The 25,065-nt window shown below is 38.1% G+C and overlaps 1 protein-coding gene across 1 annotated transcript in view; it reads right to left on the reverse strand.

Moving 5' to 3' along the window:
- LOC140467077 (complement receptor type 1-like) overlaps nt 1-25,065 on the reverse strand; it is a 217,952-nt gene that overhangs the window by 47,034 nt on the left and 145,853 nt on the right. The window contains exons 52-69 of the mRNA XM_072563137.1: nt 22,976-23,072; nt 22,512-22,585; nt 20,540-20,636; nt 19,845-19,918; nt 19,036-19,132; nt 18,366-18,439; nt 17,785-17,881; nt 17,189-17,262; nt 15,543-15,639; nt 15,080-15,153; nt 11,398-11,494; nt 10,710-10,783; nt 9,934-10,030; nt 8,126-8,199; nt 7,555-7,651; nt 6,907-6,980; nt 1,771-1,867; nt 63-136 (exon numbers count right to left, since the gene is read on the reverse strand). Coding sequence (XP_072419238.1) covers nt 63-136; nt 1,771-1,867; nt 6,907-6,980; nt 7,555-7,651; nt 8,126-8,199; nt 9,934-10,030; nt 10,710-10,783; nt 11,398-11,494; nt 15,080-15,153; nt 15,543-15,639; nt 17,189-17,262; nt 17,785-17,881; nt 18,366-18,439; nt 19,036-19,132; nt 19,845-19,918; nt 20,540-20,636; nt 22,512-22,585; nt 22,976-23,072 — 1,539 coding nt within the window. The remainder of the gene's footprint in view (nt 1-62; nt 137-1,770; nt 1,868-6,906; nt 6,981-7,554; nt 7,652-8,125; nt 8,200-9,933; nt 10,031-10,709; nt 10,784-11,397; nt 11,495-15,079; nt 15,154-15,542; nt 15,640-17,188; nt 17,263-17,784; nt 17,882-18,365; nt 18,440-19,035; nt 19,133-19,844; nt 19,919-20,539; nt 20,637-22,511; nt 22,586-22,975; nt 23,073-25,065) is intronic.

Below are 25,065 nucleotides of genomic sequence, written 5' to 3' on the forward strand. Positions count from 1 at the left end.
CTCAACCATTTCTTTTTGGACATGCAATGCAGTGACTTTACAAAATAAGGAATATAACTTACATTCACAGGATGGAACTTCACCATCCCAACCCTCAGCTGTACATTGTCGATAATCTCTGCCAATAACTTTGTATCTATAAAAGGAATGGTAAGCCATCTTTCATCAGACATGAAAATTAATTGAAAAAATGTGCCACTGGAGAGAACATGTAGGGGTCTGAGTTTCAGAAAGGAAAAATCTATTCATCTATCAATAAAGCAAAATAAATCAAACACTGCACTAGGCTAGCAGAACAATGAAATAGGAGTCAAATGCCCTTCCATTTCAGTTTCAGAAGCACCCCATAAAAGTACAATACACATTCAAAATATTAGCACATAGAATTTCCCATCATGCTGACTTCAAAAAGAAGTTTAACATTTTGTCGAAACAGCACCAAAGGACAACTGATTTGTATTGCAGATCTTCCTACCAATAAGATATTCAACAGTTCTATTTTGTATTAATATTTCTATTCTAACACTAACATTCTATACATTGATCATTATCAATGGTTTTGATTAACTTGATGGTTGATCATCCAACACTGCCTTTTCCCTGGAGCATTGAAGGCTGAGATTATAAATCATAAGAGCTATGGATAGGTTAAATAGACAAGGTCTTTTCCCTGGAGTGGTGGTGGGGGTGGAGTTGAAAACTAGAAAGCATAGGTTTAGGGTGAGAGGGAAAACTTTAAAAAGGGTCCTAAGGGGCAATGTTTTCATGCAGATGGTGGTGCATGTATGGAATGAGCTGCCAGAGGAAGTTGCTATGAGGTTTAAGGTATGTACTGCACCTTTAAGAGAGAGTGAATGCTGTTCTTAACTGAGAGATTACAAGCACCTGTGTATATGACTAGATGGCAATCATAGAATGTACTGAAAAATTGAAAATATGCGATATTTGGCTGTGAAATGGATACCTGAATTTTGGTTGCTGTTTTGACAACAATTTAAATTTAACCAGTTTAAGTTATGTTCCAGGATATTAAAACGCAATCAAGTTTGAAGTTATTGTTTTGCGAACTTCGAACCAATGAGGTGATCCGATGTTGGGAATATAAAAGTGCGGACATTTTGAAGATTGGTGAGAGAATAAATGCCATCAAGATAGATCAAGAAATTAGGAAACACTCTCTATCAAATGGTACCTTTTCATATGAAACATACTCACAGTAAAAAGAAAGAAGATGATTCAAGGAATTCAGCAGCTGGAAGAGTGAAGTCACAGAAGACAACAGAGGTTGTGGGGTTTTGAAATTAAGTTGATGTAATTTTAGTAAGTGTCGTATTAGAACAGCATATTGTTATGAGGTAATAGCAGTTAAGAGAAATGGGGGCTTATAGTTGTGAATAGTTGTTGTTTAAATGTTCACTTTTAGAGTTAAAAAATAAATTGATGCTACTTTCTTTAAATAGTAGAATTTGGGAGTTCGCTGTCACTCATTTTTAACAGATTAGGAGGTGAGGTGGTGTTTGGTTTATTTAATAGAGGAGTTTACCTTCATGTCATAACAAAATGGTGGAGGCTGCTACAATTATAACATTTAAAAAGGCATCTAGATGGGTATATGAATAGGAAGGGTTTAGAGGGACATGGGCCAAGTGCTGGCAAATGGAATTAGATTAGGTTTGGATATATGGTCCACATGGACGGGTTGGATTGAAGTGTCTGTTTTCATGCTGTATGTCTCTATGATTCTAAGTGAGTTATATGCTGAAGACTCACCCAATGTCACAATAAAAGGTAACAATACTTCCAACTGTCCATTGTGATGCTTTATAATATCCATTCATAATTGAGCCAGGATGTCCACAATTTATTGCTAAAAGGAAAATAAAATAAGAAAAAGCAGAAATATCAGAAAAATCCAAATTCCCCATCAGGTTTCATAATTGCAATGAACAGATATTTAATATTGAGATGAAATATACTTCACCATAATTGCACAGCCTATCAAATTATGTCAAATTTGAAATTTATTCTCCAATTTTATCATATCAAAAATACAGGACCTCCCTACATCTACAATCCCACACACCAACTGGGCACTATAGTGACAAACAACAATTTTCATCAGCAATTAGTAGTTAGGGAGCACTATGTTAACTCAGTGGTAAGCACTGCTGCCAGACAGTGACTGGGACCAGAGCTTGATTCCAGCCTTGGGCGACTGTTGGTGTGGTGTTTGCATGTTCTCCATGTTACAGTGTGGGTTTCCTCCAGGTGCTCCAGTTGCCTCCCACAGTCCAAAGACATGCCGGTTAGGTGGATTAGCCGTGGGAAAATGCAAGGTTGCAGAGATAGGGTGAGATGCAATTTAGATGATCGTTGTGGACTCAATGGCTAAATGGCCTGCTTGCACACTTTAGGGATTCTATGAATTCAAGAATATAATGGATCGATTTAGTTCTATCAACTGATCCCCCTCAACACTGATATGAATCCCTCATCACTTCCATGAAGAAGGCCTAATTTGATATAAAAGCTTTTTGGCCAACTTGGGCCTTCCCTGTAATCAGACACTCAGGTGTGAAAACTGTTTTCATCAGCTGCCAGACAGAGGGTGGCAGTTCTCCTTGCCAGCAACTCTACCAAGAGCAGTGGCTGCTATTGTGTATGTTCTAATGCCCAGCCTGAGGATCTATGCTGGATCGCAGAGCACAGGTGTCTGCAGTAGGGAGCAGTCACTGAGGATGATTTTGGCATAATGCTCCCACATCCACCCACATTCTGGTGGGACCCATTAAATTCAAGCCAATCTCAGGTATCCAACTAAGTGTTTGGGACTAGTAGCTACGGAGGATAAAAAATATTTCAGAGTCACTTTATAAAAGAATTTGGAAAAATAGAAGACATTTGAGCTCTCCTCTATGTGCCTTTATCATGGAAGTAGATGGTGTATTCCATGAGGTTCAAAAGTCTGAAGCCTGTGTGTGTGATTATTCATTGTACACAGCAGGCATTTCATTGGTCAGTGTGAATGCCCACTTAGGCACTACACCTTAATAGTGATCAATCTTCCCTCACCAACATGCCCCTGTCTTAGTTGTCAGATTCAGTGTTGTATACTGGGTTCAGGCTTCTCATGGATGTTTGTCTGGTCTGGGGAGGGGCATCAGTCATGTTTGTTGGGTGTAGGATAGAGAGGTGGTCTCAGGTTCCCTCATTAATGGTCATCCATCATTCTTGTTACTTCATCAATATCTATTTCTTCCACACAAGCATCAACTAAAACAACAGTAACACTAAACCAACACAAGTAGAGAAGTGGCAGGTGGAGTTTAATTCAGATAAATATGAAGTGCTGCATTTTGGGAAAACAAATCTTAGCAGGACTTATACACTTAATGGTAAGGTCCCAGGGAGTGTTGCTGAACAAAGAGACCTTGGAGTGCAGGTTCATAGCTCCTTGAAAGTGGAAAAGCAGGTAGATAGGATAGTGAAGAAGACATTTGGTATGCGTTCCTTTATTGGTCAGAGTATTGAGTACAGGAGTTGGGAGGTCATGTTGCGGCTGTACAGGACATTGGTTAGGCCACTGTTGAAATATTGCGTGCAATTCTGGTCTCCTTCCTATCATAAAGATGTTGCAAAACTTGAAAGGGTTCAGAAAAGAATTACAAGGATGTTATGATGATGGGCATGAATAGGATGAATAGACAAAGTCTTTTCCCTGGGGTCGGGGAGTCCAGCACTAGAGGGCATAGGTTTAGGGTGTGAGGGGAAAGATATAAAAGAGACCTAAGGGGCAACTTTTTCACGCAGAGGGTGGTACGTGTATGGAATGAGCTGCCAGAGGATGTGGTGGAGGCTGGTACAATTGCAACATTTAGGAGGCATTTGGATGGGTATATGAATAGGAAGGGTTTGGAGGGATATGGGCCGGGTGCTGGCAGGTGAGACTAGATTGGGTTGGGATATCTGGTCGGCATAGATGGTTTGGACCGAAGAGTCTGTTTCCATGCTATACATCTCTATGACTCTATAAGTAAATCTGTCAGGCAAAGATATATTAGAATCATTAAATGAGAATGGAAGCGGAAGAGAGGAGATCCAGGGAATGATTAAAGTATGGATCATTAACATCAACTCGACTTTTCCTTCATCTTCTACTTGCTTCCTGTGGATTTCCCATGGCATAAATACCACTTGGCATCAAATTAAGGTCTGGTAGCATTACAAACTCAAAACTGAGTCAAGTTCTTTGAACAGAACATGACTGATCTAATAGGCAAAAGTAAGTACTGCAGATACTGGAAATCAGAATTTAGATTAAAGTGGTGCTGGAAAAGCACAGCAGGTCAGGCAGCATCTGAGGAGCAGGAAAATCAATGTTTCAGGCAAAAGCCTTTCATCAGGACTGAATGAAGGGCTTTGCCCAAAATGTCGATTTTCCTGCTCCTAGGATGCTGCATGAATGATCTAATGAGTAGTCATTTCTCATTGTGCTCTTTTAAAATGCAATGTTGATTAAAGCATTGAATAGGTGTTTCATCCTATTACAGAAAATCAGAATTTCAAGCTGGAGGATGTCACAATATTGTCAAGAAGAAAACTTGTATGACACCTACACTGGAGGGCTATGCAATGAAGTGAGTCAATCCTTTGATATAGATAAGCAAATCAGTCACTCCGAATCATACAGTATGGAAACAGACTCTTCAGTCCAAGCAGTCCACCATGACAACCATAATCCTAAACTAAACTAGTTTTACATGCCTGCACTTGGCCCAGATCCCTCCAAACACTTCTTATTCACATATTTGTCAAAATATCTTTTAAATGTTGTAACTGTACCCAAATCCACCACTTGCTCTCAAAGTTCATTCCACATGAGCCACTTTGTGTAAACATATTGCCCCTTATATCTTTTTAAAATCTTTCTTATTTCATCTTATTAATATGCTGCCTATTCTCAAAATGCCACCCGAGGGAAACTATACCTGCCACTCACCTTATCTATACACCTCAAGATTTTATAAGCTTCTATTAGGTCACCTCTCAATCTCCTAAGGTCCAGTGAGAAAAGTTGCAGCCTATCCAGCCTCTCCTTATAAAACAGGCAGGTGGGACTAGTTTAGTTTAGGATTATGGTTGTTATGAACTGGTTGGACTGAAAACTCTGTTCCATACTGTATGATTCTAACTGACTGGTTTGCTTATCAGGAAAACAAAAACAGGGTTGAAACACTAACCCATTGAGAAATCCTCTATAAATCTTCCTCCAGCCTGAAGAATTCTTCATGTCTTTGGACCTACTCATTAACATGATACTTTTGTTTCTTCTCACTTAGGCAACTGAGATGCAAGTTGCTCCAAACACTATAAGTCCATGAGCTGTAGGTTTTCTCACAAGTATGTTGCTTGGCACTGTATGAAGTGTCTTTTAGAAATCCATACAATCTCAACTACCCTCTCTGGTAACTTTGCAAAATCGCCAATATGTTATGGCACATGATCTCCCATTAAGAAATCTAAGACAGCTTTCTGCTATTCATCCATATTTACACTTCTCTTAATTTAGACCTGGAATAGTGTTTCTAAATGCTTCTCCATAACCAAAGGTAAACAGAAAACTCTGGTTAATCTGTCATTGCTGCTATTATTTTATGGCCATATCTGAACAAGTGTGTAATGTCTGCCATTTGGGAGTCATACAGTCATTATTCATGGAAACATTGGAGCCCTTGGTCTGACCAGCTTATGTCAAACAGATCCCAAACCAAGCTGGTCCCAGCCTCCCGCTCTTGGCCTACATCTGTCCAAGCCCCTCTCACTCATGTACCCATCCAAGTGTCCTCCAAACATCGCAATTGCACCCGCATCCAACACCTCCTCAGGAATTCCATTCCATGCCACCCTGATGTCCTCTGCAAATCTCTCTCTTCATTCTAAAAATATGTCTTCAGTTCCAAAATCCCCCATCCATACCCTTCATGACTCTACAAATCTCTACAATGTCAGTGAGAATAAAACAATAAGGAGATAAAAATGTCACAAAACTCAAAAGACCACCCAACGTCCTTCGACAACTCATACCCTCCACACCCAGCAACATCCCAGGAAATCTCCTCTGAATATCCTTCCTATGACAAGGTATCCAGAACAGCACAGCACTCCAGAAGAGACCCTTCCAACATCCCGCCCAATGTCAATACGACCTCCCAACTCCCACATTCAAAAGGAGTGAGCAATGAAGGCAAGAGTCCTCTGACACCACCTCCGCATCTACAGAATTATAAAACATTAAGGTTAGTGCCTCCGCAATGTGCACTCTCACTTCCTGCAGTATCTTTCAAACTTTTGCACTCACTGTCTGTAACACTCTCACTACAATTGCGTCCTAATGCTATTAATATCAACAAGCAGTAGCCCAAATTACAGTTTACACAAAGGACAAATGGCAAAAGTGAGGACTGCAGATGCTGGAGTTCAGAATCTAGATTACAGGATGAAGGGATTTTGCCCGAAACATCGATTTTCCTGTTCTTCAAATTATGCCTGACCTGTTGTGCTTTTTCAGCACCACTCTAATCTAGACAACAGGCACATATGCAATTGGAGGTCTTTTTACCCAGGATTCCCTGCGATACAGACAGTTCCCTATCCAGATCACAGGAGAGCGGGGAGCAAGCGCAGTACAATACGGGTAGCTCGAGTAGGTGCAGTGACGCTGTTTTCTCCCTTTCTGATGGTGAAGGTGCGAAATGGAGGAGGGCTGGATCGGGAATGTTTCTAAACATTCAATAAAGATTTTAAACCTCAGTTAAAAACCTGCAGGTACTGTTTTTGCAACACCAGGATCTTTACCCAGGTCAAGGTTTTGGTGAGCTGCCGCTAAAACAGTTAAACGTAACTTACGTTCACAGGTTGGGACATCACCATCCCACCCCTCAGCTGTACATTGTCGATAAGCGCTACCCACCATCTTGTACCTAGAAAATGAAAAACAAACCATTTGCAGTAACAGCCTCAAAGTTACTTCTGACTAGGTTAGAATTTCAAAAGATCAAACAATAATAAATCCATCAAAATAGCAATAAACTTCACAAACAAGATAAAACATGGGTCAAGGTTTGCAGATTAATGAGCGAATTCAATACTGTTTTGTTGATAATCAAAATTGTTATGTTCGAACCTTATATAAAGTAAATTGATGATTATCTCTCTTCACAGCTGATTAACAATACAAAAGTTCTGTACTTATGAGGAACCAGCAGTCACAAAAGTCGTACTGATCACAGATAATAGATCCAGGTATCATGAACATATTCAGCATTTCCATCTTTGCATTAATAGAGCAACCCCAGCAACAACAACAGAGTAATATCATAGGTATGCAGGATATGCCAATTCAGGGCTAAACCAGAATAGTCAGAGCTTCGATGCTGAGCCATCATCAGAAATGCTATATGAGAGATGGCTGTCTGAAGTTGTCTTAAACATAGCATTAAAATAATACTGTCCATTACCAAAATCTATTAAGTAATTTATTGACTGAATACTCACCCAACGTCACAATGAAAAATAACTTTATTTGCAACTGTCTCATTTAGAGCCTGATAATGCCCATTCAGAATCTCTCCAGGGTGACCACAGGCTATTGCTGCACAGAAAAAAATAAGGAGATAAAAATGTCACAAAACTCAAAAAACACCACCAGCTGCTTTCATGTAAAACACAACAATATGAATGCAATGAAATTGCCCACATTGTGAAGAATTCAGTTATCATTATTCTAGCAACACAAAGGCAAGACTCTCTCTACATCTGCTATATCTTGCAATAACAGGTGAGTTCTGTCCACAGAAGAACCAAACATTGACATGCATCAGTCTTCACCCGCAGTCCTAAATCAAAATGTTACTAAACCAGCCACTTAAGAGACTGGCTGGCAGTGTTCCATTGTCAGCCACATCACCAGGTGTGGTAACCTCTGATATATTTAATACTCCAAGGCCCAATCCAGGGATCTCTGTTGGATCCAAAACTGGCTGTGCAGCATAGTAAGGAAGTGTCTCGATCAATTTGTACAAACATGCAGCTCAGTTACATTACAAAACAGGGAAATATAACTTACGTTCACATGATGGAACCTCGCCATCCCAACCCTCAGCTGTACATTGTCGATAAGCTCTGCCCATAATTTTGTAACTACAACAGAAATGGAGCAACATGTTATCAGACAGGAAGGTTCAACTGAAGAAGGGTTCCAGTGCATTGACAAGATAAAAAGTCTAAGTTTCACAGTGCAAAACTTACTCAACAAGCTATTTATTTAAAATAATATAAAATTGCAGAACATTCAAAATGAAATGCTTCAACTAAAATTGCGCATTGGTCACAGTATCAAGTACAGGTCACAGGAGAAACATTGGAGAATAATGTTCACTTTTGCACTGATGCCTGATATAATTTAAAACTTTTGAAGATCCAGCAGACATGAACACCACGTTTGATTTCAGATTATGAATTTGTCAAATGAATGGTGGACATAATCTACATGGACTTCACTAAGGCATTTGACAAGGTTCTTCATGGTAGACTTGTTAGCAAGGTTAGATCTCATGGAATACAGAACTGCTCAAAAGGTAGAAGACAGAAGGTGGTGATGGAGGGTTGTCTTTCAGCCTGGAGGCCTGTGACTAGTGGTGTGCCACAAGCTTTGGTGCTGGGTCTACTGCTTTTTTGTCATTTATATAAATGATTTGGATGTAAGCAAAGGAAGTAAAGTTATTAAGTTTGCAGATGACACTAAAATTGGAGGTGTAATGGAAAGCAAAGAAAGTTACCTCAGAGTACAATGGGATCTTAATCAGATGGGCCAATGGGCTGAGGAGTGGTAGATGGAATTTCATCTAGAGAAGTATAGCGTGCTACATTTTGGAAAGACAAATCAGAGTAGGACTTATACACTTAATGGTAAAGGTCCTGGGAAGTGTTGCTGAATAAAGGCACCTTGGATGCAGGTTCATAGTTCCTTGGAAGTGGAATCGCAGGTAGATAATGAAGAAAGCATTTGGTATGCTTTCCTTTGTTGGTCAGAGCTTGAGTACAGGAATTGGGAGGCCATGTTGCAGCTGTACAGGAAATTGGTTAGGCCACTTTTGGAATATTGTGCATATTGTCTCTCTCCTGTCGGAAGGATGTTGTGAAACTTGAAAGGATTCAGAAAAGATTTACAAGGATGTTGCCAGGATTGCAGGAATTGAGCTATAGGGAGAGGCTGAACAGGCTGGGGTTGATTTCCCTGGAGCGTCAGAGGCTTAGGGGTGACCTTATAGAGGTTTATAAATTCCTGAGGGGCATGGATAGGGTAAAGAGACAAGGCTTTTTTCCCTGGGATGGGGAAGTCGAGAAGGAGAGGATATAGGTTTAGGTTAAGAGGGGAAAAATTTAAAAAGGACCTAAGGGGCAACCTTTTCACACAGAGGGTGGTGCGTGTATAGAATGAGCTGCCAGAGGAAGTGATGGAGGCTGGTACCATTACAACATTCAAAAGGCATCTGGAAGGGTTTACGAATAGGAAGGGTTTAGAGGGATATGGACTAAGTGCTGGCAAATGGAACTAGATTAGGTTAGGATATCTGGTCGGCATGGATGAGTTGGACTGAAGTGTCTGTTTCTGTTCTGTACTTCTATGACTCTACAACTATTCCATTATTACACTAATATTCCTATTATACTTCAGTGTCTCAAGCCTTGATTTGTATAGCGGATTTTATTTAAGTTGTTGGTTAAATACTAAAATGAAAGACTGCCTCATTGTTAGTAAGAAAAGATTTCATCAAAAAAAATGGTGTGATCATTTGAAATTGTCTAAATTGCAACGTTAAAGTAATGTCAATAATTAAAAATTACTCCATTATTTATGTTCTGAATACTCACCCAGTATCACAATAAAAGGTAATATTACTGCCAGTTGTCCAATTTGTTGCTTTATAATATCCATTTGGAAGTGAACCAGGGTTACCACAGTTTATTGCTATAAAGGAAACAAAAAATGAAACAGTAGAACCCAAAACATCTAAACATTATTTCACCATCATTCACAGATATTTATCATGAAGATATAATTGTAGAGAATGACAGGTTTCTGTAAACTTGGAATGTATTTTTCTAAACTATGGCATTTGAAATGCAAGAATTTCTCTAAATCCCAATACTTCACTGAATCTGGTTTCTCTATTGAACATCAAGAATCATGAAAGAAAACCAAAAACAACATGGCCATTTTAGTCCTAGGACCAAGGTCCTAAACATCAGCAGATGATCCAGTGGGAATCCCACGTCACCTCCATATGTAGAAAGTGCATTTTGATTTAAGGGCCCTTAGGCACTTAGCTGGCCAACAGAGGCCTTTCATGCTATCAAAGCCAGAGGTGGCTCTCCATGGCTGGCTACACTACCAGCACCTGATGGCAATGTGAACAGCGACTGCTGATTTTATTGCTTAAAGTTCCAGGAAAGGCATATATGTGGCATTGCAAGCACAGAAGATATGGTCACTGGAAATGCAAGAAGTGCAAGAGAAAGGACAGAAAAATGGCTGAGTGAAGGAAACATGGATGTCAACCAACGTTACAGGACAATTCATTGAAAGCAGCTGAATCAATTGATGCAGACAAGAACATCACTTCACAGAACAGGGAAATCAAACCTACGTTCGCAGGATGGAACATCCCCAACCCATCCTTCAGCTGTACATTGTCGATAATCTCTGCCCACCATCTTGTACCTACAAAAATAGAGAAGCAAATCAATCCATTTGTATTAATGAATGAATGCTAGTTTGGTAAGTTATATAATTTGCAGATCAGATAAGAACTTTAAGGTCCAGAGAGTAACCTTGTATTCACCTAACAACAAATGTTAGGCAGTAAACGGCAATGTGGGAATAGCTAATGAAAAAATGAATTTGTAATCAAATGGTATTGCACTGTAGTTAAACATGATGTTGATTGGACTTCATATAAATACAAATTACAGGAGGAACAGATATACCAGCTCACCATGGAAATAATGACTGTTGAGGAACACAGCAGTTAAAGCTATCCAGTGTTGATTGGAGTGTATGGGTCTAAGCATCACCAACAAATTTAACATGTTTATCTATCTATACATATTCCAAACCCATGAAGTAACATCCTTGATCTGCTGTGGATCAAGACTTTTTTAAAAATCAGATTGCATATTCAGCATTGAATTGCAAGCCTGACTCATACTGAAATGGAAAATGTTTATCAGAAATGTAAATGAAAAATAATATGATCATATAATATGTGATTATAGATTATGATAGCAACCGTCAAACAACAACATTAATCATCCATTCACAGAGCAAATACTCACCCAATGTCACAATAAAAGGTCACTTTATTTCCAACTGTATCATTTGAAGCTACATAATATCCATTTGGAATTTCGCCAGGGTTACCACAGTTTATTACTACACAGAAATCGAAAAGGAAAAAGGTAGAAGTATCACAAAACACCCAACATCTTCAACACAGTTCTGTCATTGCAATTACATTTTTAACATGAAAGAAGCTCTGCAGTGTCACAATTACTTAATGTAGCAAATTATTTGAATTTTGGAATTCCATTTTTTAAAAAATGGTTGATAGACTGCAATAACTTACTCTGTGGGAGTTAGAACTTTCTCAGTATCAATTTAATAATCTCACAACTTCTGGGCAGGACATGTCATTGTTATGCCAAACTGCTGAAGCAACTGCTCTGGTTGGAAATCATTCATGACAGGAGCCTCTCAGGTGGATAACAAATATGGTTTTAAGATTTTCCTCAAAGCATCTCAAAAAAGATCAACATTACCCGTCACCAAAAGAGAAAATGCTGGAAAATCTCAGCAGGTCTGGCAGCATCTGGAAGGAGAGAAAAGAGCTGACGTTTCGAGTCTAACTGACCCTTGTCAAAGCTTTGACAAAGGGTCAGTTAGACTTGAAACATCAGCTCTTTTCTCTCCTTCCAGATGCTGCCAGACCTGCTGAGATTTCCAGCATTTTCTCTTTTGGTTTCAGATTCCAGCATTTGCAGTAATTTGCTTTTAACCATTACCTGTCAACTTGGGAGTACCTGACTTGTAACTCAACATATGGAGAAGATTCATTTGGGTAAACATTGAATGTAGAAAGTTTGTCAGGGACACACACAAGTGATGTTGAGGCCTCTGCGAAAGTACACAATTCTCCCAATAACTCATTTACCTGACCGTCCAAGCACCACTTACTCGAAATGTGGCAGAGTTCACAAAATCACGCAATTGATTTAATAGTAATTTCATACCCACCAAAACAGAATGGAAGCAAATCACCCCGATCCTCAGTGAAAAATCACACAACAACCAGGTTATAGTCCAACAGGTTTATTTGGAAGTACTAGCTTTTGGAGCACTGTTCCTTCATCAGGTAGCTGTGGAGCAGGATCATAAGACACAGATTTATAGCAAAAGATATAATGTCATGCAACTGAGACAATATATTAAACGAACCTAGATTGCTGTTAAGTCTTCATCTATTAGAATAGGTTGCAGGTTTCGGTTCATTAATATGTAAATCCCAGAACATCTTTTCAGTCACAATCTCTAAATAACTTAAGGTCTTATAATAAAAAGTGACAACTCAGCTCAGACAATGAATTATAAGTATGAGGTTAGAGTTTGTCTATATTCCAATCTTGAGTCAGATTGGTTCTATTTCCAACGTAGGAATTTATAAGATGTTACATGGATTGACTGCATGCAGATTGTGTTTTCTGAGCAAAATAGAACGTATCTGCAAATACAATTCTGCAAAAGCAAATTCACCCCAGAGACTTATATATATGTGCACGTGCACGAGAGGTTGAGAGTGTGTGCATGTGAGTCTGTCCATGTGAGGGCTTGAGAGATTGTGTGTTTGCATGTGTGCATGCTTGGTAGAGTGTGTGTGTGTGTATGATGGAGGATAAACCCGTGAGGGTGTGTGCATGGGTGTGAGTGTCGGGTCTATACACACACACACACACACACACACACACACACACCCTACATACTCACCCATGCACACACCCTCACACTCACTCACACACTCTACCAAGCATGCACACACGCAAACACATGCTCTCTCATCCACACTCACATTCTTTCTCTCTCTCATGCACGCACGCACACAGGTAAGTCTAAGGGGTGAATTTGCATTTTCAGAATTGTATTTTTAGGCACATTCTATTTTGCTCAAAAAACACACAATCTGCAGGCAGACAATCCATGTAACATTTTATAAATTCCTACTTTGGAAATAGAACGTGTCTGACTCAGGATATAGACAATCTCCAACCTCATATCTTTAATGCATTGTCTGAGCTGAGTTTTACTTTTTTTATAAAATCTTAAGTTATCTTGAGAATGTGACTTAAAAGAAAGTTCAAGGATTTGCATATTAACCAAAACCGGCAACCCATTCTAAAAGATGAAAGACTTAACAGCAATCTAGGTTTGTTTAATATATCATTTCAGTTGCATGACACTGTAATCTTTTGCTATAAATTCTGTGTCTTATGATCCTGCTCCACAGCTACCTGATGAAGCTCCAAAAGCTAGTACCTCCAAATAAGCCTGTTGGACTATAACCTGGTGTTGTGTGATTTTTAATTTTGTCCACCCCAGTCCAACATCAGCATCTCCACATCATCGATCCTCAGTTGCTAACTGAGACAGAATGAGAGAACACTAAAGTGCCAGAGTGACTTTAGGTATCTTTGCCATCTCAAAAACCACTTATTTTTGCTTCAATAGCATTGTTTGCTCCACCTCAGCACAAACACCACAAATGTCCATCTCTATTTTTGTCACCTCCTCTAAAATTATTATTTTCACTCAAGCTTAATCAGCAACAAGTGCTGTACCGAGACAACTAATTCCAATAAGATGCAGGTCCTGATCTTTTTTTTTATTATTCATGGGATGGAGGACATTAATGGCTAGGCCAGCATTTATTGCCCATCCCTAATTGTGCAGATGGCATTGAAGAGTCAACTACACTGCTGTGGGTCTGGAGTCACATGTAGGCGAGACTAGGTAAGGATAACAGATTCTTTCCCTAAAGAGCATTAGTGAACCACATGGGTTTTTCCTAACAATCAACTATAAATTCACAGTCATCATTATACTCCTACTTCCAGATTTTACTGAGTTCAAATTACACCATCTGCCATGGCAGGATTCGCACCTGGGTGCCCAGAACATTATGTAAATCACTGGATTAACAAGACCATCAGGCCACACCCCCCTCCCCTTATTGGACCATGAGATGGAATTGGAAAATGAATCTGATTTAATTATATACCATTAATATTGTCTTCATTTTTCCATTATGTCATTTTCACTTGCTGAATTTTCAATTATGTACTTGTCAGTTACTCTAAAGTCCTCCTAAAAATACAAACCCATATCAAAATCCTGCTCAATCTTGGGGTGGCACGGTGGCACAGTGGTTAGCACTACTGCCTCACAGTGCTAGGGACCCAGGTTCAATTCCTACCCTGGGCAACTGTCTGTGTGGAGTTTACATATTCTCCCCGTGTCTGCTTGAGTTTCCTCCCACAGTCCAAAGATGTGCAGGTTAGGTGAATTAGCCATGCTAAATTGCCTGTAGTGTTAAATGCATCAGTCAGGGGAATAGGTCTGGGTGGGTTGTTCTTCAGAAGGTCAGTGTGGACTTGTGGGGCCGTAGGCCTGTTTCCACACTGTAGGGAATCTAATCTAAATACTGTACTAATATTTGCACCAGGGCAAACAATTCAATTTTGTAACAAAAAAGTCTGATTTGATGAATGACTATTTCTCAAAGTACACTTCAGTTTTCTTTAACATTCATGTTTTCTGTATTCTAGATAAAACTCCACAATGGACAAATATTGTAAGGAAGAAAACATAGAATTGAATCAAAGCTCCAACAACGTATTGAGAGTGGCCCTAACATTTGACTGGGAAGGTCAATTTAATCACTTTAATAAAGGATGAAACAGAACTTACGTTCACAGGATGGAACTTGACCATCCCAACCATTGGGTGTACATATCCGATAACCATTTCCCAGCATAGTGTATCTAGAATAACAAAATCACCTGTTATTAAATACCTTCAGGCTAATTGACAAAATATTACCATGTACTGAACAGGAATGAATTCTAAGATCCAAAGAAGAAATGTCTATTAAAGTACCAAGAAACAGTTTAAAACAAAAAAAACAAGCAGTTATAAGGCAAACATTTTACCAAATTATACATTGGTTTCAAACATTTTCCAAGTCACATCACATTTTAAATTTCATTCCAAAACTAAATCAGTCAAGCAATGAAAGAATCAGACTTACTCTGTAATAATATGAAGGGATATGATCAGACAGGTGAAGAACAAGGGATTGATTGACATCTAAATTATCTTCATCACAACATTCAAATAATACAGTCCAATAATTTATATACTGAATACTCACCCAATGTCACAATAAAAAGTAACGTTATTTCCAACTGTCTTATTTGGTGCATTATAATATCCATTCAATATCTCACCAGGGTTACCACAGGTTATTGCTGCACACAAAAGAAAATGAGAACAGATGGAAATGTAACAAACCTCCAAAATCTCCAACAGCTTCTTTCATCTCAGTTTACAGATACTAAGCATGAAGGTGAATAATTACATCAAAACCTGTCCACAATGCCAAGTTTCTCCAATTTAGTACATTAGTTTTCAGAATTAGGACACAACTGGAGGACTTCTGCTGAATCCACAATACCTCAGATCAACAGGTCCCTCTGCTTCAATTGCTCGAGTATTGATCAGTATCAATCTTCACTAACTAAATGGTGACAGACAAGGAAACATGGAGAAGCAAAAGTATACATGTATCTATGAGCAGTAGTCACTGAAAATTACTGAAAATTACTATAAAGTTACAAAATATATTCAAGATTATTCGTTCAATAGTTTTCATCATTTTAAGGGCATGACATGACAAAAATGAGGAAATATCTTCTAAAGATTCTGATCCATCTCAATGATCACTATTTTCACTTTGACAGTATTATCTGTCTGCCCTCAGTGGACCAACAACAAATCTTATGCCTTTTTAAAATTTTTGTTGCCTTATTAAAGTCTTATTTTCACTCAAACATCAATGAATGCAGTTTTCCCTTTAATAGTTGTAAGGTGACTAATTCAGTTGGGTAAAGTCACAGTAAGATATTTAAATGAGAATGGAAGAAAAAGAAAACAGAGTATGAGAATTGATTACACTTTGCCTTTGGCTTCCACTTGCTTCCCCTGAATTTCCCAAGGTTCGTATGATATTGCCTGTCAGCTTAAGCTGCACTAACATCAGTAGCTTGTAACTTCTCATTGCTCACCAAAGCTCAACTCCTTGTTCCATCATTTGAGTTATGGCAAAAGAGTGAAGACTTCAGAAGGAGCAAATTTGATTGGCTGAATGGTCATTTCTCATTTCACACACTATGTACCTTAATATGTAATGTTGAATAAAGCTTTGAGTTTATATTTTCTCCCATTCCAAGATACTACAGAAGGGAAGAGTTTGCCCCCTGATAACCACTGATTCCACTTTTGCTGGGGCTCCTTGATGCCACATTCAGTCAAATGCAGCCTTGATCTCAAGAGTTATCACTCTCATTTCAACTCTGGAATTTTGATATAATTAAAGTATGGATTATTAAAGTCAACTTGACCTTTCCTTTATCTTCCTCCATTTCCTTGCTGTGGATCTCACATGACAGAAACATCACTTGGTGTCAACACAAGCTCCGGTAATATTCTCATCACATAGCAAAACACTACTGTATGGACTTAGACAGGTGAATAAAAATCTGCACAGAGCACAATTTATTTAATGAACGTCCACTTCTCATTTTTCAAATTGTGCTCCATTAAAATACAACGCTGAATAAAGCGTTGAATAGGTATTTCCTCCCATTACAAGAAATCAGAATTCCAAGCTGAAGGATGTCAAAATATTGTCAGGAAGACAGTACGTCAACTAACACTAGGGGGTAATACATTGAAGTCAGCTTTTTTGATATTGAAAACCAAAGCAGTCACTTCACAAAACATTTATACATAACTTACATTCACAGGTTGGGACATCACCATCCCATCCCTCAGCTGTACATTGCCGATAAGCTCCACCCACCATCTTGTATCTAGAAAAAGAGAAACAAACCATTTGGCAATTCTAGTACTCTGATTAAGTTAGACTTCCAAAGGATCAAAGAGAAATGAATGCATCAAAATAGCAATAACTTCATAAAACATAAAACAGGGGACTAGGTCTGCAGATGCATCAATTTGATTTGATAAAGAAAAGTTATACTCTGACCATATATAAGTTATATTGATAACTCTATCTCTCTTTAAGGCTCAATTACAATACAAAGGTCTGTACTATGAAGAACTAGCAGACACAAATGTCCAATGATGATCTCAGATAATGTATCCAGGGATCATTAATATATTCAGTATTTCCTTCATTGCAATAGTATAGCTATTCCAACAACAATAACATAGAAACATCATAAAATGTGTACAGCACTGATGCTGAGTTATCATCACAAATGTCATGCCTGAGAGATGGCTATCTGAAGTTGTCAAAATTATAGCAAAATTCCAGCAATAAAATGTCGATCACTAATATTTGTTCAGTAATTTATTTACAGAATACTCACTCAAAGTCACAATAAAAAATAACTTTATTTGGAATTGTTTCATTTAGAACCTTATAATGCCCATTCAGAATCGTTCCAGGGTGACCACAGGTTATTGCTGCACAGAAAATACAATGAAAGATAGAAACATTACAAAACTCCAAAACCTCCATCAGCTTCTTTCATTTAGTACACAAGAATATGAATGCAATGAAACTCCACACACCCTCAAGAATTCAGTTTTGATTATTCCAGCAATAAAATGGCTAGATTTGCTCTTAATCTGCTTTATCTCACAATAACAGGAAACTATCTGTCTACAAAACAACAAAATCGAATTGCATCAGTTTTCACCAGCAATCCCAAGTCAAAATGTTAGCAACCCATCCACTTATGACATAGGCTGGCCATGTTCGATTATCAGCCATAAAATGAGGTAGCTGTTGAAGCTGTTGATACTTTAAGGTCCGCTCCAGGAATGTTTGCTCGATCCAAAACTTGGCTGTATACCCATGGTATACAATAGTTAATTGGAAATGACTCAGACATTTTGTACAGACACGCAGGTCAGTTACTTTACAAAACAGGGAAATATCACTTACATTCACATGATGGAATCTCGCCATCCCAACCCTCAGTTGTACATTGTCGATAATTTCTGCCAATAATTTTGTATCTGCAAGAAAAACAGAGCCACTTTTGTTCAGACATGAAAAGTCACTGAAAAAGTGTGCCAGTGCACTGACAAGGTAAAAAAATCAAAGTTTCACAGAGTAAACATTATTTAACAAACTACTTATAAAAGCAATACAAAACTGCAGAACATTCAAAATGAATGAAATGCTGTTGCAGTGTAGCTTAAACTAAAATTGCTCCTTGAACATGATATTGAGTACAGGGCAGAGGAGAAACATTGAAGAATAAAGCTCACTTTGCACTGACATCTGGTATACAGTAGTTTAAAACTTTTGAAGATCCAACAGATATGAACACCACTTTTGAAATCAGATTATGAAATTTGTCAAATGAACTGTTCCGTCTGTGCATTAATATTTCTATTGCACCACTATTGTCCCATGCCTTGATCAGTACAATTGATTTTTTTTTTTACATTGCTGGTAGAACATTAAAACAAAAGCCTCCCTCCCTGTTAACATGAAAAGATTTCATCAGAAAATTGATGAAGATTTGATCATTTGAAATCATCTAAATCATAAATTTACAATAAAGCAAAGAACAATTAAAATTACTTAACATATTTTGAATACTCACCCAATGTCACAATAAAAGGTAATATTACTTCCAACTGTCCAATTTGATGCTTTATAATATCCATTTGGAAGTGAACCTGGGTTACCACAGTTTATTGCTATAAAGGAAACAAAACATGAAAATGTTAGAAATGTTATAAGAACCCAAAGCCCATAAATAATTTATCATTGTCAGTCACAGATATTTTTCATGAAGATGTAATAGTACACAATTGTAGACAATGACATTTCTATAAATTTGGTATTCATTTTCTGAATTCTTGCATCTCTAATACAAGATTTCCTCTAATTCTCTATTCTTGACTGAAACTAGTCTCTGTGTTGAACATCTTGAATCACGACAAGAAATCCAAAAACAACATGGTCAGATTTACTCTTAGGAAAGAGGTCCTCAACATCAATGGATGAACCAATGGAAAGCCCACATCACATCCACATGCAGAGAGCCCAATCTGATTTAAGGGCCCTCAGGCATAGGTGGCCAATGTGGGCCTTTCATGCTATTAAAGCCAGAGGTGGCTCTCCATTGCTGGCAGCACTACCAGTATCTTATGACATTATGAATGGTGACTGCTGATATTAATGCTCCAAGTCCCAAGAAAGACATCTCTACTGCATGGCGAAAACAGGAGACAGGGCCCAGGGCAGTGGTCCCTGGAAATGTATAAAATGCAAGGCAGAGGTTGGCAAAATGCTGGAGCAAATAATACTTGGACGTCAACCAACATTATAGGATAACTCATTGACAACAGCTCAATGAATTGCTACAAGCAAGAACATTACTTTACAAAAGAGGGAAATCTGACTTACGTTCACAAGATGGAACGTTCCCAACCCATCCCTCAGCTGTACATTGTCGATAGTCTCTGCCTACCATCTTGTATCTAAGAAAAGGGGAAGAGAATCAATGCATCTGAATGGTAATTTGGAAATTTGTACAACTTGCAGACCTGATAAGAAGTTAAAGGTCCATAGAATAAACTTATGTCCAGCTGTCAACAAACGTTATACATTAAAAGGTAATGTGAGAATAGCTTAGCAAAAAAAATAATTTGTAATCAAATGGTATTGCACTGTAGCGAAAAATTATGCTGATCAGATGTCATCTAAAACATAAATTACAGGAGGAACTCTATGTGGCAGCTCACCATGACACTAATTACAATATAAGCTCAGCATTTTGAGGGATACAACAGATAAAAAGTCATTTAGTATTGACCTTGGTGTATGGATCTAGGCATCACCAACAGATATAATGTTTCTATCTGTCTATAGTCATTTCAAATCCATGCAGCAGCATCCCTGATCTTGATGTGCACAAAGACATTTTAAAAACAAATACCCTGCTTGGCATTGAATTGAAAGCCTGACTCATACTCACATGGTAAACACTTGCCAGGAATGCAAAAGAAAAATAGTATAATCACAAAAAAATTGAGTGATAATATACTAAAATAGCGACATTTCAGCAAAATTATTCATCAATTCACTGAGCACATACTCACCCAACATCACAATGAAAGGTCACTTTATTTCCAACTGTGTCATTTGAGGCTATGTAATATCCATTCTGAATTTCACCAGGGTTACCACAGTTGATTGCTACACAGAAATTGAAAATGAAGAAGGTAGGAATTTTACAAAACTCTGACATCTCCAATAATTCTGTCATTGCAATTGCATCTTGCAGATGAAAGATACTATACAACAATGTGATTACTTAATAAAGCATATTATTTGAAGTTTAGAATCCAATTCCCATAAGTTTTTGAAATGGTCAATAGAATGCAATATTTTAATTGTAGGGAGTTAGAACTTGACCAGTATCAAGGTTTTAATCACACAATTGATGTATAGGACATGTCATTCTTATATCAGACTCCTAAACCAACTGCTCTCCTTGGAAATCATTTATGACAGGAGTCTCTCAGGTGGAGAACAAATATGTTTTAAGATTGTGCTCAAAGCATCTCTGAGGACTTCAGCGTCACTGATCACCTCTTCACAGACCCTAACTTGTGTTATGACATGGGCAAACCACCCTGCTTCATTTAAAAACAGCAACACAGAAAAGATTTATCCCATGCAGTAACCTGTAAAACTTCAAGTGGCCAAGAACTATTTAAAGTAAAAATTAACAACTTTATTTCATGAAGTATAAAGAGGATAATTAACTAACAACTATTTACAACTCCTTACTCTAACCTATCTGTTACCTTCTGTCCTAAAATATTAGTCCAATAAAACTCCCGGTTACGATTTACAGGAAAATTCAAATTTTTAAACCAGCCAGCTGTCGAATCTTCTCTTCATCTTTATTGGTAGATTGGCTCTCCAGGTCAGTGTTGAGCTTTTTCTCTGTGCAAACTACTTCTATAGACAGGTACCTCGCAGACAGTTCTGACGAGCAGTCTATAGCTGTTGGACTCATGGCAGTTCTCCTCCCAACTGTTCAATTTTCCCCATCTTATACCCTACAGCATCAGATTCTGGCATTGGCATTAAGATTGTCAATATACTGAATTCAAACTTTATTGAAATTTGGTATTTTTCGGGGTATAATTTGAACTGATTGGCCTAATTCGAATATGTTTTGTCATTTCCAGGCAACCCGCTACCCCAGTAGCTGGAGCACATGTTACATTGTGTCTTATTGAGAACACTTGGTGCTGTCACTGCTAGTTTTTACTCTCTTAAAGGTATCATACACCCACATCTTCATATCATTTGTGACTCAATAAATGGGGAAGATTCATTCAAAGAAACATTGAACATAGAAACAGAAACAACAGTGGTAATGTTGAGATCTCTGTGAAAGTACTCAACTCTCCAATAACTCATTTACCTGATCATTCAAACACTGCCTGCTTCAAATGTAGCAGAATTTGAAAATCACACATTGGACTTCATAGCAATCTAAGAACCCATTGTAACAGAATGGAAGCATGTGCAGCACTAACACAACTAATTCCAAAAGATGCAGATACTATTCTTGTTGCACCATAAGTTGGAAATGGAAAAGGAAGATAATGGAGTATGAATCCAATTTTCATTATAAACCATTAATATTGTCCGCACTTTTCCTTTACATGTCATTTTCACTTCTTTAATTTCCAATTATGTGCTTTGCAGTTACTGTAAAGACCTCCTAAACAAAGAAACCCACAGCAAAATCCAACTTTATACTTCAACATTAATTTTTCATGAGGGCAGGCAAGTATATTCCTTAGCAAAACAAACTGATTTGGCTAATGACCATTTCTCAAATCACACTTCAGTTCTCTTAACATGCACTGTTTAATAAAGTCATTTATCAGCTGTGCCTTCCTATTCCATAATGATAGAACTCCACGATGGACAAATACAAGGAAGAAAACATGGAATTGAATCAAAGCCCCAGCAGTGTATTGGGAGTGGCTTGATTATTTTACAGAGATATTTGTTCGTCACTTTACTAAAGAATGTAGTAGAACTTACATTCACAGGATGGAACTTCACCATCCCAGCCCTCAGTTGTACATTTCCGATGATTGTCACCCAGCATTGTGAATCTAGTAAAAATAAAACCACCCATTGTCAAACATCATCAGGATAATTAGCAAAGTATTACAGTATACTGACCAGGCATGAATTCCAAGGTTCAAAGAAGAAAAATCTATTAAAGTACTAATAATGTGTTTCAAAAAATCAAGCAGTCAAAAGGCAAACATTTTACCAAATTAAACTTTAGCATTAAATTTTTGCCAAGTCATATCGTATTTTAAATTTCTTTGAAGTCAATTGAAGTCAATCAAACAATGAAAGACTCAGGCTTATTCTGTGATAACATGAACAGGTATGATCATAAATGTGAAGAACAAGAGATGACAGACATATAAATGGTCTTCATTACGTCATTGAAATAATATAGTCCATCAATGATTTGTATACTCAATACTCACCCAATATCACAATAAAAAATAACTTTGCATCCAACTGTCTTATTTGGCGCATTATAATATCCATTCAATATCTCACCAGGGCTACCACAGGTTATTGCTGTACACAAAATAAAATGAGAAAAGATTGGAATGTACTAAACCTCCAAACACTCCAACAGCTTCTTTCATTTCAACTCACAGATACTAAGCATGAAGATGTGTAGCTGCAACAAAACCTGTCCACAAGGCAAGCTACTCTAACTTGGAACATTTATTTTCAAAGTTAGAACACAATTGGATGACTTCTGCTGAGTCCACATTTCCTCAAAACAATGGGTCCCTTTGCTTCAATAGCTCTAGTATTGATCAGCATCAATCTTCACTTACTAACTAAATGGTGACAGATAAGGAGACATTGAGAAGCAGAGGTATACATGTGTCTATGTACGTTAGTCACTGAAAACTAATGCAGCATTATAAAATAGATTCAAAACTGTTAATTCAATAGTCTCCATTATTTCAAGGGTATGGGAATGCAAGAATGAGGAAATAACTTCCAAGATTCCAGTTCATCCAAACGATCATTTATTTCCACTTCCACAGTATTACCTGTTTTGCCTCAGCACGGGAACGACCCAATTTTAACACCATTTTTACTTATGTTCCCTCAGTAAATCTATTATTTTCACTCAAATGTCAATTAATGCAACTTTCTCATTTGTAGCCATGAGGCAATTAATTCAGTTGGGTAAAGTCACACTCTGATATTTAAACAAGAATGGAAGATAAATAAAATGGACAATGAAAATTGATTACACTTTGTCTTTGGCTTCTGCTTGCTTTTTCTCAGTTCCCCACTGCCCAGGCAAGTATTTGCATCATTGATATCCACAGGTGATCTATATGATCTTCAGTAAGGTTTTTAATATGTTTCCTCGTAAGTAGACTCACATGGAATACAGAAAGAACTTGCCATTTGGATACAGAACTGGTTCAAAGGTCCAAAAGGGATGGCGGTGGTGGAATTCTGCTGTTCAGACTGGAGGCCTGTGACCAGCAGTGTGCTCCAAAGATAGGTGCTGAGTCCATTGCTTTTCATCATTTATATAAATGATTTGGATGTGAACATAAGAGATGTGGTTGGTAAGTTTCAGATGACACCAAAACTGGAGGTCTAGTGGACAGGCAAGAAGGTTAGCTCAGAGTACAATAGAATCTTGATCAGATGGGCTAATGGGCTGAGGACTGGCAGATGGAGTTTAATTTAGATCAATGTGAAGTGCTGCACTTTGCAAAGAAAAATCACGACAGGACTTGTATATTTAATGGTAAGGTCCAGGGAGTGTTCCTAAACAAAAAGATCTTGGAGTGCAGGTGCATAGTTCCCTGAAAGTGGAGCCACATGTAGACAGGATAATGTAGGAGGCGTTTGATATGCTTGCTTTTATTGGTCAGTGCATTGAGTATAGGAGCTGGGAGGTCATGTTGTCACTGTATAGGATTTTGGTTCAGCCACGTTTGGAATGTTGCGTTCAGTTCTGGTCTCCCTGCTATAGGAAGGATGTTGTGAAACTTGAGCGGGTTCAGAAAATATGTACAAAGATGTTGCTGAGGTTGGAGGGTTTGAGCTATAGGGAGAGTCTGAATAGGCTGGGGCGATTTTCCCTGGAGCGATGGAGGCTGAGGGGTGACCTTGCCGATGTTATAGCCAAGGTGTTTTCCCCAGGATAGGGGAGTCCAGAACTAGAGGGCATATATTTAAGTTGAGACAGGAAAGACTTAAAAGGGAACTAAGGAACAATTTTTTCATGTGCAGGGTGGTGCGTGTATAGAATTAACTGGCAGTGGAAGTGCTGGAGGCTGGTATAATTATGACATCTATAAGGCATCTGGCTGGGTCTATGATTAGGAAGGCTTTTGAGGAATATGGCCCAAATCCTGGCAAATGGGAATAGATTAATTTAAGATATCTGGTCAGCATGGATGAGTTGGACTGAAGCATCTAATTCCATGCTGTACAGTTCTATGACGCAATGACCACTGCCTGTCAGCTTGAGTTCCACTAACATTAGCGGCTTCTAACTTCTCAATTCACACCAAAACTAAACTCC

The sequence above is a fragment of the Chiloscyllium punctatum genome, chromosome 45 (genome assembly GCF_047496795.1).
Source record: "Chiloscyllium punctatum isolate Juve2018m chromosome 45, sChiPun1.3, whole genome shotgun sequence".
NCBI classification, from domain to species: domain Eukaryota; kingdom Metazoa; phylum Chordata; class Chondrichthyes; order Orectolobiformes; family Hemiscylliidae; genus Chiloscyllium; species Chiloscyllium punctatum.